Raw genomic sequence first — 14,934 nt, 5'->3', positions numbered from 1 at the left:
TCTCTTTTGTTTTCTTTCTTTTGTTTTCTTGTTTTGTTTGTTCATTCTTTCTTTCTTTCTTTCTTTCTTTTTCTTTTTGTTTCTCTTTTGTTTTCTTTCTATTGTTTTGTACTATTTTCCCTTCTACAAGGTAGAACAGGGTATGGTAGAGGTTTTGTGTCCAGGCAGCACTGCTGATGTCCACAAATAACTTCCCTGAACTAGACATCCCTTTAATCTGATTTTGCTCCCTGAAAGTCCAGGGCTACCCAGATCACCTCTTTGATGGGTGTGTTTAAACGACATAAAGACACTATTTCAGGGCAAACTAAGGTATTGTTGACAGTTCTGAGGGCTACACATGTAACATGGGACAGCACTACTTTCACTCTGTCTGTTCTCATCCCACAACACTTAACCTCACTTCCTTTTTTCTCTTAGGGGCAGCCGATGTCAGTTACTAATTCTGGACTAATTTGATGGTCCTATTAATTGAGGGGTTTATGACTTGCAATTCATTTGTTACTAGTGGTACCATTAGTGGACCTGCCCCTTAATTACTGGTGCATTTTAAGGGTGTAAAACACACAAACAAGCTAGTTTAGTTTGTAATGGCTGACTGTAAATCTTAAATCCTATTAATCAAAATCTCCATGATTGAGTAGGTGGCTTTTAGTCTTTTGAGTTAATGATCTCCGAACCAGTGACTCCGAATCTACCTTGAGAGAACCAGACCAGTTAGGCTGTCTAGTCAAACTGACTGTCTAGACTGTTCTAAATACCCATTTGGGGAATTTAACCATGACATGCAACTTCTTTGAAATGTGCAGTGATGCTCAACTTGCCCCCAGGCAGCCTCCCTGTGACATGCTGTCAACTGACTCCGTAGATAGTGCATTGCAACATCTGAATTTTTAGCCAGATGTACACTAAACTTATGGGCGTCTTGGTCACCTGGTCACGCTTTTAAACTGACCGTGTTCCTTTATAGTTAATCACATTTACTTTGAAATATTCTATGTATTCTACCCTGGAAGCTTACTTTGGGTTCCCCATTGGCAACTAGTGGCCTAACGTTCAGAGATGCTAAATACCCACAATTCCTGTTGATTTCATTTGAGGCTGTTGGTGTTCAGCACTTCTGAAACTCCAACCCAAGACGGGTAGAGGCAGACTTCGGCTCTTAAACTGTGCACAAAAATTCATTAGAAACGGACCTGGACAGCATTAGTAATTCTTAGTAATTTATTGAAAAGCAGAGATGTGAAATGCCTTGATTTGCTGTCCATGATAAAGTTAAGGACTTGTGTGTAAAAGCTGAGTTTTAATTAACCTTTAACTCTGAGAATGAGTGTACTTTCCGATAAACTAGTGCTGAAAGTGTTCAATGCCTTCCTGCAGTCGCCTGAAGGCCTCACTCCCTCCCATCTTCAGAATCCACCTTCACTCCCTTCCCCCACTGCTATAAGTTTCCAGTTTGAGTGCTGTGCCACTGGAAACTGGGTAGCATTTTAACTCTTAAAATGATCATAGGCTCATTAATGTTCCCTGCAACTTTTCTCAATCATGAAATTAAAGTATCAGTTTAATATTAAACATCTGTAAATTCACATTTCTCTTCCTTTCTGTCTTGTATCTTGCTGCTGCTTGTTTCAACCTTTGGTTTCTCTGAGCAGCTCTTCCCTAGAGCTAACTCTGGTCTAGATCCTTTGTCTAGCAAATACAAGCTGCTGTCATCCCAATTGGTATCCTGCTGTTCAAAGGTCAGTTGCATCCTTTACATCATCCAGGTAGCCTCTGCCAGCTGGAGGCTTGTAAATCTAACTTGCGTACTCTGCCACTGTGGCAGAGTTTTCATGGGTTATATTTTTACATGAAGACAGCCGACATATCAGAAGCCACAAAGGGTAAATAAAATGCAAATGCCACTTACAAAAGAGCAAGAAATTTGGCTGGATAAGTAAACAGTCTCGTTCACACACTTGCTACCAGTCCATATGCCAGCGCATTAATGAGCAGATGTCTGATAGCCCCTTACAATTATTGATACTCTAGTGCACTTACTTTGCTGTATCTGGACTATTAGTGTGATCTGTAATCAGTTGCATACACTTGTGTTTGAAATATTTTTTACCCTTATAAAATAGATGTCAATTTTTAGGGTATGTTTTCAAACTTGTTGGATAATGGCATAATACTAGCTCATGACTTCTGTTACTATACACATGCTGGCTCCTGTTTATTGGGGTTGTCATCTAAAGAATTCTTTTTTTACAAGAGACACCAAATCCTGGTTAAAATGAAGCTGCTAAGGAACTGTATTGATAACAAGGATGGTCACTCATTCCAGCAGACTCTGACCAGATTTGAAAGTGTGTATTAGAGAGTAATTTATTTACTATTAAACTAGAAGCAATCTGGTCCTCTGACTGCTTTAACTTCGAGTGCGGAGTGCTGCTCAACCATAATTTTAAGTAAAACTATGTCTAATACTTTTCTCTTGCTTTGTTGCTGCTAGGAATAACCATCTAACCTCAAAATGACATAACCAATCCAGACTAAAGGCACAATGGGTTGTTCAGTTTGCAACATGTAGACCTTAGATTAAATTACTTATTGGTAAATAAGAACTCCCAGTTGCCAAGCAACCTTCTGCCCCAGGGATCTATTATAGCAGCTGTGTTCAAGAAAACAATATTCAGAACAATTCTGCTCTGTAGTGTCTCCCTGATGGATTTTGTTGTTGTAGGTCTATGGACTCCTAGCTGTTACTTTAAAATATCATTTAATTCAAGATACAGGATTTAACAAAAGGATTTCAGCATTTCTAAAGAGAGAAGCCTAGTTAGGCAATGCTGCGTTCAAGCAGCATTCAATTGAAACACACCCATGATTTCTTAAAACTCCAATAAAATTTGGATTTGGGGTTTTATTACTTTAAACTGTCCCCTGCAGCATAGCATATGTAACCAGAGCATCCCTGTGTTAACATGAGTGTTGTATACAATTGACACTGACCAATCTGTGTACTGTTTGCACTGCACTCTGTGAAACTAAGGTAGCATAAATATCTGGAAGTAAATAAGGTTTCTAAAATCTGTTCCAACAGCCTAAGGAGCTACTTTTAACAAGCAAGGATACGGTTTTAAAATTATTTTTACTTTAAACCATGAAGAGGTGGGTCACAGGGCTAGCTGCATTTCTGTCTCCTTGGACTCTCTCAGTGCACCCCCTCGGGTGTCAGTCCCAATGCCTTTACCTATCCTGGGTAGAATTCCACAATTATCCCACTCCTAGATAGGGCTCTGCGCTACAGTACCCTGTGTATTGAGAGTGCTTACTCAGCAGGTCGGACTGAATTCTGGCATCTACTGTTCTTCCTGATCAAACAGCCTCTGAAAATCAAAGTATTGTTTGTTTTTAACAGTAGGAACAAAACATTTAGAGAAAAGGGGAGTTTAAATATCTAACCACGTCTCTCTCTTATCTTAAGTCTTATTGTCTTCTGATGGTAAAGTAGGTAGCCCTACTTTCTTCAGACATCCCCGGAATGTGTCTGCATGTCAATCTGATTGCCCCAGCTCCCCACCATCTCCTGAGAGGGAGACTTTTCAAACTGCTATAATCCTTTTGATCATCTGGTTCCTAGACTTTTCCTGTAATGGCATTGTCTCTTAACCCTCCAGGGCTTGTGGAGAAGTGGCTTATCTTGAGTCATTGTTTCCTTCCTAGTTGTTTTCCTACAGCTACCCATTAAACTAAACCAATGTATTCATATAGTAAACATTCCAATAACTAGGTCAACATATAGTAGTAGTAAACTAGAACAGAGCAATTCCATTTCTTCTATAAAAAGCTTATCAGCATTATAAATACCGTCTCGGGGGAGAGGTTGGTTGTAAACTTGCGCAGACTTCAAACTTGCCTATAAAACGTATAGAAGTTTTAGCCGTGTGAAAGGGGGAGGGGGCGGAATCTTGTTAAATATCTATTTATACTAATCACCTGAACACACAGTACCAAATTTCACATAGAACTTAGTGTTCTTTAAAGATTTTCAGCTGCTTTGGACTAGTGGTGGGAGTGAGCTGCAAACTTCATATCTGAACTATCCCAGCATTCAGGATGTTCAGATCCAAGGTTTTGATTTACACTCATTTCATTGGCTTGCATATTTTTAAAAAAGGTATAAAGCTTTATCCTTGCCATGTGAAGAGTAAATAGCAATATTTGGGAAGCGCTACTGCTTTCTGATAACACCCCAAATTTTGAGATTGACAGGCCATGAGCAATGCAGGATTGGACCCTTGAATCATCAGAGGAATCTTATTTTATTCCTAAATGGTGGTTGCAGTTGAATATAAGTAAAACACACAATCCTACTATTTTCTGCAGTGTTTACATTTAGAAAAGAGATAAAATTCCTCCAATATAACCAGTGTTGTAGAATTAGGTTTGCATTTGTTTTATGGGCTATACTGCCCTCTGCTGTTGTCTTTGATTAATTTGATTTATCAAGAGTTCAGACTTATCTGCATGCAGAGTTGCAACAAATTTAACATGTGCTTTCAAAACTGAGAGTACCCTGGCTTAACCAGGAGATCTTCAGCGACTTGAAACTCAAAAAACCCCCAAAAACACAAAAAGTGGAAGCAAGGTCAAATTATGAAGGATGAATATAAAAATACACAAGTGTGTGGGGACAAAATTTAAAAAGGCCAAGGCCAAAAAAAAAAGAGATCAAACTAGCTAGGGTCAGAAAGGGTAACAAGAAAACATTTTACAAATACATTAAAAGCAAGAAGAAGACCAAGGACATGATGGGCCCATTACTCAATGAAGAGGGAAAGACAATAACAGAAAATGCAGCAATGGATGAAATGTTAAATGCCTTTCTGGTGTCAGTTTTCACCAAAAAAAAAAAAAATAGCAGTGATTGGATAATTAATATAGTGAACATCAGTGTAAATGGGATATGATCTGAGGCTAAAATGGGAAAAGAATAAGTTAAGAATTATTTAGACAAGGTAGATGTCTTCAAGTTGGCGGGACCTGATGAAGTGCATCCTAGAATACTTAAGGAACTGGCTGAAGAGATGTCTGAGCCATTTGCAGTTATCTTTGAGAACTTGTGGAGTCTGGGAAAAGGGCAAGTATAGCATCTGGCTATAAAAAGAGGAATAAAAATAACCCAGGGAATTATAGACCAGTCAACTTAATTTCAGTACCTGAAAGATAATGGAGCAAATAATCAAGCAATCAGTTTGTAAGCACCTAGAAGATAATAGGGTGATAAATAAATCAACATGGATTTGTCAGGAACAAATTATGTCAAACCAACTTAATATCCTTCTTTGACAAGGTAACAAGCCTTGTGGCTAGGGAGGAAGTAGTAGAAGTGATATATCTCTACTTTATTAAAGCTTTTGATACTGTTTCACATGACCGTCTCAAACAAATTAGGGAAATATAGCCTAGATGCACTGGGTGGACAACTGGTTGGAAAAGCATAGTCAGAAAGTAGTTATCCATGGTTCACAATCAAGCTAGAAGGGCATATTGAGTGGGTCCTGCAGGCATCTGTCCTGGGTCTGGTTCTATTCAATATCTTCATAAATGGTTTGGATAATGGCATAGAGAGTACATGTATAAAGTTTGCAGACAATACCAAGCTTGGAGGGGTTGCAAGCACTTCAGAGGACAGGATTAGAATTCAAAATGATCTTGACAAACTGAAGAAGTGGCCTGAGGTAAATAGGAAAAAATTCAATAAGGACAAATGCAAAGTACCACACTTAGGAAGAAAAGATCAGTTGCACTAATACACAATGGGAAATGCCTGTCTGGGACCGAGTACTACAGAAAAGGATCTAGGAGTTATAGTAGATCACAAACCAAATGAGTCACCAATGTAATACTGTTGCAAAGAAAGTGAACATCATTCTGGCCTGTATAAGTAGGAGGAGTTATAAGCAAGACCTGAGAAATAATTCTACTCTTCTCAGTGCTGATAGGACCTCAGCTGGAGTATTGTGTCCAGTTCTGGACACCACGCTTCAGAGAAGATGTGGACAAATTGGAGGAAGTCCAGAGGAGAGAAAAAAAAAATGATTAAAGGTCTAGAAAACATGACCTATGAAGAAAGTGAAAAAATTGGATTTCTTTATCTGGAGAAGAGAAGACTGGGTGGTGGTGGGGGACACGAAAATAATCTTCAAATACATAAAATCTTGTTATAAAGAGGACGCTGATAAATGTTCTTAACTACTGAGAGGACAGGACAAGAAGTAATGGCCTTAAATTGCATCAAGGCAGATTTAGGTTGGACATTAGGAAAAACTTCCTAATGCTAAGGGTAGTTAAGAACTGCAACAAATCACTTAGGGAAATTGTGGAATCTCCTTCAGTGGAGGTTTTAAAGAACAGATTAGTCAAACATCTGCCAGGGATGGTCTAGATTATACTTAGTCCTGCCCCAGTTCAGGGGACTGGACTAGATGACCTACTGAGGTCCCTTCCAGTCCTATGTTTGTATGATTCTGATTTAATTAAATCAGAGCAAATCTTGTGTGACTTATTTCGGTTAGGAACAGATTTAAGATAAAATGACATAAGCCATTCTTAAATGGCAAGTAAGTGCCCACCTAGGGTTTTGCAGTGATTTAACTAAACTGGTGCAAGCTTGTATTTAGACCAGACCTTAGATAGCAATAAACCCTTACAGGGTATATTTTAATGACTTTAAGTTATGTCAAGCTGACCAAAAAAAAAAAAAAAAAGAGCTAAGAGTTTGTCTACATGGAAACGGGCACTGAAATAACTAAACCAGCTGTTAATTTACACCTTCAGTTACTTGAGTGTATGTCTGTGTGGATGCACTTGTTCTGGAATAGAGAGCCCTATTCTGACATAGGGTTCTCTTATTCCAGAATAAGTGCATCCACACAGACATGTGCTGAAGGTGTGAATTACAGCTGGTTTAGTTATTTCTGTGCCTGTTTCCATGTAGACAAGACCTAAGATTAAACTTCAGTTTGTCCAGTATTGGTCGGTAGCACAGATTTCAATTCAGTGTATAATGCTACCAGCGACCAGAAAAGCTGCTTTTAGAGTGACTTTGCCATACTAGCTGTGGCAAAGGAGACTGAATGTCTTTCAGTGTTTTGGCACTGCCATGGGTATCACAGCAATGCAAATTCATGTAAGCAGACTTAGTGGTATGTAGGGCTACATATGTGCCAAGTAACTCTTATAAAGTGCATCTGATGTACTACAGTAGGTACAAGGAGATGAATAAAAAACAAAAATCTGGAGATAGATTGGAATTTTGTAGAGACACACTTCTTTCCACTTAATATACAAGTCCTGAATTCATACTTTTCTTAAAATGTGAATGGTAAAAAACAGATTGTCTATAAACTAATCCCTTCTGAGTGCATTACTGAGGTGCTTTAAGCTTAGCCAATTCTCTTGCATTACATTGCATCAGGAAGAGGATGCAAGAACCAGACATGCTTCCTGTATAGATATCTATAGTGAATAGATTGATAACTCTTTGAAAACTGCTTTGTGGCTTTCTTTCCTTCCTCTTTATTGTTCTCGCGTAAAACTGTATTCCTTTCCTGCAGCTTTGGAACGTAGCCTCTTGAAAACTCTGCAGAAACTGGATGAGTACCTGAACACTCCTCTCCCTGATGAGATAGATGAGAACAGCATGGAGGATATCACAGTTTCTACCCGCAAGTTTCTGGATGGCAATGAGATGACATTAGCAGACTGCAATCTGCTACCTAAACTACACATTGTCAAGGTAAATGATTTTATTGGGAGCGACCACAGTCATTTCAGTTAATTTCTTATAGTGGATATAATATACTACAAAATAATAAAAGTAAAAGTTAGAAAAAACGTACAAGATCCTGGATACCATCCCATTGCAATGAACTTGGTAAATAAGGCTCAATACATATGTCCTCGTTAAGTGTAACCACAATATTAACAGCATTGCATAATAATTTAATGAAAGATTCTTGAAATGTCTGTGAAACTTCTGTGCCTACCCTAGTTACAGTGAGACCTAACAGATAACTAGGAAGCAAGGATTTATGGCCCAAGTCAAGCCAGGTTTTAATGCGCTGTAGAAACACGGAAGTCATGAGACTTTAAGAAGAAAGAACAACCATATGACTACAGATTTTCCCCGTTTCATTAAGCACATGTTTTTTCTATCTGTATAGAAAATGGCCTTAGTAATACAAGTAAATCGCACAATTCCAAATATAGGACCAGAGGACAAGTTAGACACACCTGAAAGATCTGGGAGATGGGAGAGGATAACTCTGCAGAAATGAAGATTTTTCTTTATTACCATGGTCTGACTTCTGTTCCCTTCTCTTGCACTGTTCTAGGCAGTCTCACACTGCAGATGGAGCCCCAGGTTAAATTTATATGCCTGGTTGTAGCAATAGTTAATCTGTAGTACTAGTTTGCTCATTGTCTTCAGATAAACTGAAGCATATAGTGTACCACCAGGTCCACATACATACCAGAAGGGCAAGATCTACTGATCTTGATCTTTAATGGAAGTTACATTGTAGGGTTTATACTCTGTGGGGTTAGTGTGACAAGGAATGCAAGAATTGATGTAACGTAAAGGACGTGAAGTAGTCATTGCATATTTCTTTTTTCTTTTTTTGTTCTAGGTGGTTGCCAAAAAATATCGCAATTTTGATATTCCCAAGCAAATGGCAGGGATTTGGAGATACCTGACCAATGCCTACAGCAGGGATGAATTCACCAATACTTGTCCCGGAGACAAAGAGATTGAAATAGCTTACAGCGATGTAGCGAAGAGACTCACTAACTAAACAGCACTTGCAAAAGAGATGACTTCTCACATATTCCATAACAGAATGCTTCTCCTAACAGACTGCTCTTTTGCATATAAAATAACCATTTATTTTGCATGAATTTGCAGTTATTCAGTGTTACGTTGGATAGAGCAGGTACAGTAATTACCTAAAATTTGCAAAACAGGAGTAATGAGGCGTGTTTTTCTTTACCTTCTTTAGCAGCAAATATGAAGATTATCATTAATACAGTTTGTGTTTAATGTTGCATTGGGGTACCCTAAACACCCCAGCATAAAGGGTTATTTTCCTCCACTCCTTTTCTTTATCTATTAACTATAGCTAAACGTGCAAACATTTGGTCCATTTCTGTGTAGACACTCTTTTGAAATTCACTAATTGGTCCACAATATTCTCTTGGTATATGGTACAAGAAATATTTATGTATTTTGGAATTTACTACTTCTTAAAGGTTTGCATATAGGATAAAATAGTTATCTACAACATATTGATCTGTACCTGCTTGTCTATCCCAGTCGTATACCAAAGGATCTTATTTCCAAAAAAGCCTTTTGCAGAATACTTGGCAATATATATATTTTTTAAAAAAAACAAGAAAAAATACTGTTAAATAACTGTTGGATTACAAACAACCCCCTCCCGCCCGAAATATGGCCACCACAGACCCAGATATGAATGCCCCAAACTGCGGGAGTTGGGATCTTGGTCTGAATTTTGTTTAGGGGCTTCTCAGAGAATGTGTTTAGGTCTGGGCCTTCTGGAGCCCAATGAGCATTAGTAATGGTTGGTGCTGTCTGAACTGAGTTTTGGGTCACACCAGATAGACAGTTAGCAGAAGGTCATTTTGATGGCGCATCATGAAGAAACCAAAAGAGCTAGACACCCACCATTGGTTCATTTTAAGAACTGCAAGTGGCTGCTTTTTTGGTAGTAAAGAGCCTTTGTTCTGTGTAGGTCGTCTTAGTAGCATTTATTTAGGAAAACTGTGCTGTCGTAAACAATGTACATGTAAACTTTAGGGTTCTAGTCGACAAATAGCTACTGTATATGATAGCTAGGAGTGCAATGATTAGCAATGCAAGACTGACACACACAGCAACTAGAGTAGAAATCTTGCTGGGAATTTTTTAAAGATTTTTTTTCTGAAGCATGTGTAAGTGACCTTTAAAAGCGAATATTTGCCTTAACATACAATATGCATTTTTCTAAACGAAAAGCCCTCTCTTGTTTTCTCTTTAAAAATAATGCTCTGTGAAGTGCCAGCCTTTCTAGGAATTAATTTATCCCCTGACTGTCACTTGTCTACATATCTGGACGGCAATTTTGCATAACCGTAATCATTGCACTACTCTACATTTAGGTTTTCTGCAGCAACACTGAGGAATAGCACTGCAATTTTTTTAAAAAGCTATTTTCAAATATTTCTAAACCAGGGAATAGTTTTCTTGTTTAATACAAAAAGGCAAGGTTTTGATGCATGAAATAAATGACTAGGTTATTTTAGAGGCCATCAAACCCTACTCCAAAGAGCATTAACCTATTTTTTGTGATGATACTTTTTTATATTTAACTGATTTTAGAAGTCTGGAAAGTGCTATTCCTTGTAGGTTGTTTTTCTGATATTAAACCTACTGCAATAACACCAAAATGCTCACAGAAACACACTTTTTTACACTAACATTTTGGTAAGCACTAGTTTTATGAAAAACAGCATGACTTTCTAAGCATCCTGCTTTTGCTACTTCATATATCCATAAAGTTAGCTTTAAATAAGTAATAGAGTACTCCATCTTTGTATACGTGGCTTGTGGTGCCTTTGTCTTGCCTTCTTAGGTCTAGAATTCCATTATTGTAACAACTCTCAATTGTTACCTGTCTCTTCAAAGACAGCGATCGATACACTTAAAATCAAACCCTATTATGATTTATTGCAGAGGTGTTCAGGAACTGAAAGGAAAATCTACAGAGCAGCTGGGTTAAAAATGATCTGTAGCCTTTTTATATTCACTGTATCCTAAAGGCCCATTCACACCATGAATAAAGTTTGTCTAGCAGTAAAAATCTTCTTTAGGGGTTTAATACTTGCCAGTGCTACATCCAGAGAGAAGAATTATTTCATTTTTTGTCAGATTAAAACATGGTTTTGTTTAGTTGTTAATAACAGAAGGAGGGTAACAATGGAAGTTTATTGGTTTGGTGCTTTTTGCCTTTGTATAGCTTAAAATGCTCAACTAAAAATGGAATATAGGAATCAGTTTAATTTTGGGTATGGCTTAGTCAATTGAAATTAATAATCTATATTAAACTTGGATCAGGATGGCCCTTTGGAGTTGTTTTTTAATTAGTGATCAGACCCGATTTTTTTTGTAAACAAATTAGGCACCCTGTATGCACACAGCTTGTGTGTGTGCTGGGTAACCGTGGATGCGCATGATCATAATTAACCATTTGTATGTACAGTGACCACAGTTGAGTGTACAAACTTGGTAACTGCCCACAAAAAAGCAGGCATATACACACTTACCTTGTTAAAATATCAGGCCTGTAGTGTAGTATAAACCATAGATGCTTTGTAATTTCCCTTCAATAATCTCTTAATTATCCTCAAAACATGGATGTTGAATATAATATGCTACAACTAAGTAATTTTAATGGCTGACGTGGTTAAAAGCTTGGGAACCAAGTTAAAGCTCTTGCTGTCTCTGGCACCCATTGATGTATTTCTTGTCTCAATACAATGAGCTATTGAGCGTCAGAGATTGGACGGCCACTAAAAGAACGCGCTTTTCCCTTCTAGTCAAAGCTCAAACGAGGCTCTGGTTGGTTAGTAACTGAAAGGGGATATGCCATGTGGTGGCCGCTTGCTGACCTCTGAAATGCGTTGCTGTCTTTCTGATTTCCTAGGGGATGGGTATCTGCGTTGCATTGCATCACTATCGCTGTCCCACTTGTTGGCATCCTCAGCAGAGAGGCCAAGAACTTAGTAGAGACTGAACAGCTTTTGCCTCTACAGGTCGTCCCTGCAGGTCAGACCTGCAGGGCGTTGGGAGGATGGTGTGTGGTGGGATTAGCCAGCTGGGCTATATGTATACTATGGAAAGAGGACTTCAGTCTGACCCCAATGACCAGCACTTACGGTAACCCTTATTAATGGGAAACTCCCCGGCCCCATTCCCTCCCGCTTTGACTGGAGAACAAGGTATACACGTGAATTTGGTTTTTAAACAAAGTTTTCCTTTCTGGAAAAGACTTCCTACATGTGCAAACCTGTTTGAGCGGGATGCATGTGAACCCTTGAAACGATTTCATGCACGCCAAACATTTCCTATGTGTCTGTTTTTCTCTGGCACTCAAAGTCCCACATGGACTACTGCAGCCGTGTAGTTGCGTAATTATATTTTTCCCATAAAATTGGTAATTTTCTGGAACGGGTCTGTCTAAACTGATTGAAAAGACGTGTGTGCAGTTCCTTGATAAGAAAAAAGATTAAATCAACTTTCTATGTTAAGGAAGCAAATTATCTTTTCATATCAAAGGAACAGACACATGAAAAAAAACTGACTGTTGAGCCAAACCATGATATCTAGCTCCATAGAACACAGTGGCTAAGAACAGCAAAATGTACTCAGCCATTCAGATAATGATTTGAACGTGTTAAATGAGAATCTTCGGAACAAAACTTTATCTCTCCCAAGTCAGCCCACTTAGCTTGTGACACTAATTCTTGTCTTTTGTATGTGGGTGGGATGAAGTGGGGTGAGATGCAAACTCCCAGAACTGAACATCTGGAATTGGAGTGTGGTATGCAGAAATACTTGACAAGTCCATACAGTTTATTGTAGTATGCTTATGTCTTTGGATCATCTTTTACAGATATACCAGTATATTGCTGGCAGCTAAAAATAAAATTATATTTTCACTACCAAGCAGATCTTGATGGTTTTTGTGTATGCACATATCCGACAATTCAAGAGGGTGTGTGGTGATGCCCTACTGTATACACAATTTTTATTGTCTGACAGTTAAAGCCAGCTTTAGGGCATACAATTCCCAGTTTTGCCATTGGCCTTGTGACGTCTAGTTGCATTTAACCTCGGTCTATCTTTCTGTAACTAGGTATAATATTTACGCACTCTGGAGGAGTGTTGACTAGAAACGAGTTTAAAAATGCCAGTTTTTTTCACAAGAAACTTTTTTAAATGATCATTTTTCAATATTTCCAATGGAAAATCTCTTTGGATAGACAACTTTTTAAAAATTTGGGGGTTTGGTTTTTAAAAAACTTTGGTTTTCAAAAATTGAAGACCAAAACATTTTACCAAAAAGGAAACTTTCACTTTGCAGTTTTCTTTTTTTTAAGTCAAATTTCCCATGAAAATGTTTGTTTTTGTTGAAAAGCCATTTTTCATCATGTTCCAATAAAAAATTTCAATTTCAACTGTGGAGGGCTTAACTAATACTTTGTTAGGGTCCCAAGCTGGGATACTTTGGTTCTGAGTTTCAACCACACACCTCTCAGGACTTCTGCTTAGCAATGGGTCAGCCTGAAAACTTCCATCTTTGCTCTCTAACCTGTCAATACCCAGTCAAGTCGTCAATTTCCATAGGAAAGTTCTAAGAATATCCAGGGGGTTGATAAGCCAGCCATTCATCATCTGGTTCACCATGGGGGTGTGAAGTAGATCTCACATTTGATTTACAAGGAGATTTGTGTTCTGGAGAATGTGCTTCAGGATGCAGTCACCTACACTCAACATGCCAAATGAAAGACCGTTACAGCCTTGGATGATGTAGTTTGCATTCTAAAATACCAAGGCTGCCCTCCGAAAGAATTTGGAGGCTAAACCCATGCTAAGACTACATCATCAACACTCATCCACTTCACTGTCTAGATTGCAGGTCTAGAATGTGGTAATCCAGAAAAGAGTTTACTGCCTGTGTTGTTTTGAGGCATCCAGAAAAGGATGCAGTCCCTCCCATCAGAATGTCGACTAACTCCAGATCCTTTGGCATTTGTGGGAGATCAGAGAGAGCCTGATTTTTGCCATAAAAAGTTCCACAGTCATCTTGTACATTACCAAATTCCAGCACTTTCTTGAAATCTAAGCGGGACATATGCTGCCTTGCAAATCTGGAGAGCAGAATGAAGGGAAACAACAAGCAATCTGTGGGGTAGACCAGAAGACTTCTGCCCACACCAGGCAATATGTAAAGGATAGGTGATGAGCTTGTTTGCTTAGTGCTATTTGCTGCAGTAAGTCTGTTGAACTGCTCTTTATTTAACAATCTCCTGTGTTTCTCTAAACTCTGCTTTTAAGATGCTTTAAAAATGGGTGCCTAGATGGTCAGTGCACATAATCCTGGCTGGGTGTCCCAGCCGGAAGAAACTGTCTGGCCTCGGATGCTGTGGAGACCACTCCCCAAACAGTGCCATGAAGATGCTGGCTATGGTCAGTGTGGGCAGAGAGAGCTTAAAATCTTGAAGGGAGCTAGGTGTAGTTACAAAGACGCATCATGAATGTGTCACACATGATCCCGAGCACAGCATTCACCCTATGTTGGTTTCAGTGATGGTCCTGATCCAACATCTTTGAACTTTGGGCAAGTTTGGGTCCGAACTTTGCAACTCAGGCTAGTCTCGAAGGATGCGGCCCTGCTCCCAGTGAAGTCAGTTGGAGTTTTGCCAATGACGATTGCAAGCGTTGCTGCATTTGCCAGTGGGAAGGGCCAGGACTGAAGGATGCTTGACTTGCCCTCTTCTCATTTCTCTCTTTTCTACTTCAGCCTGTTCATAATGACCCATGCTGAGCCGGCCGCTAGCCATTGGTATTTGGCCAAGGAGAGATCTGGTTCTGTTGGAATATTGGTTCCCCTTGAAGTTGCACACAATGGCTGGGCTTGTATTGGCACTAGCCTTGAAAGCCAGCCTCTTGTGTGTGTTAAAATGGTTTCATTTTTACCTAGGGCTACTACATTTTTATATATATGTATTTTTTTAAAATCCGGAGTTGTCTTGGTTCATTCCTTTAGCAATTAGTACATTTAATGGGGCTCCAGGTTTTTATTGCCGAGAGGTTAAAAGATA

General features: G+C 38.9%; 1 protein-coding gene across 1 annotated transcript in view; it reads left to right on the top strand.

Annotated features, from left to right (window-relative positions):
* The window catches only part of CLIC4 (chloride intracellular channel 4), a 54,772-nt gene extending 41,997 nt beyond the window's left edge, over nucleotides 1-12,775 (top strand). The window contains exons 5-6 of the mRNA XM_026657071.1: nucleotides 7,608-7,789; nucleotides 8,682-12,775. Of these exons, the coding sequence (XP_026512856.1) occupies nucleotides 7,608-7,789; nucleotides 8,682-8,846 (347 nt within the window). The 3' untranslated portion in view covers nucleotides 8,847-12,775. The remainder of the gene's footprint in view (nucleotides 1-7,607; nucleotides 7,790-8,681) is intronic.
* The last annotated feature ends 2,159 nt before the right edge of the window (nucleotides 12,776-14,934 follow it).

The sequence above is a fragment of the Terrapene carolina genome, unplaced genomic scaffold, assembly GCF_002925995.2.
Source record: "Terrapene carolina triunguis isolate 2854851 unplaced genomic scaffold, T_m_triunguis-2.0 Scaffold236, whole genome shotgun sequence".
Taxonomy (NCBI): Eukaryota; Metazoa; Chordata; order Testudines; family Emydidae; genus Terrapene; species Terrapene triunguis.
The sequence above is the reverse complement of the archived record's forward strand: the minus strand, read 5'-3'. Positions and strand labels throughout refer to the sequence as shown.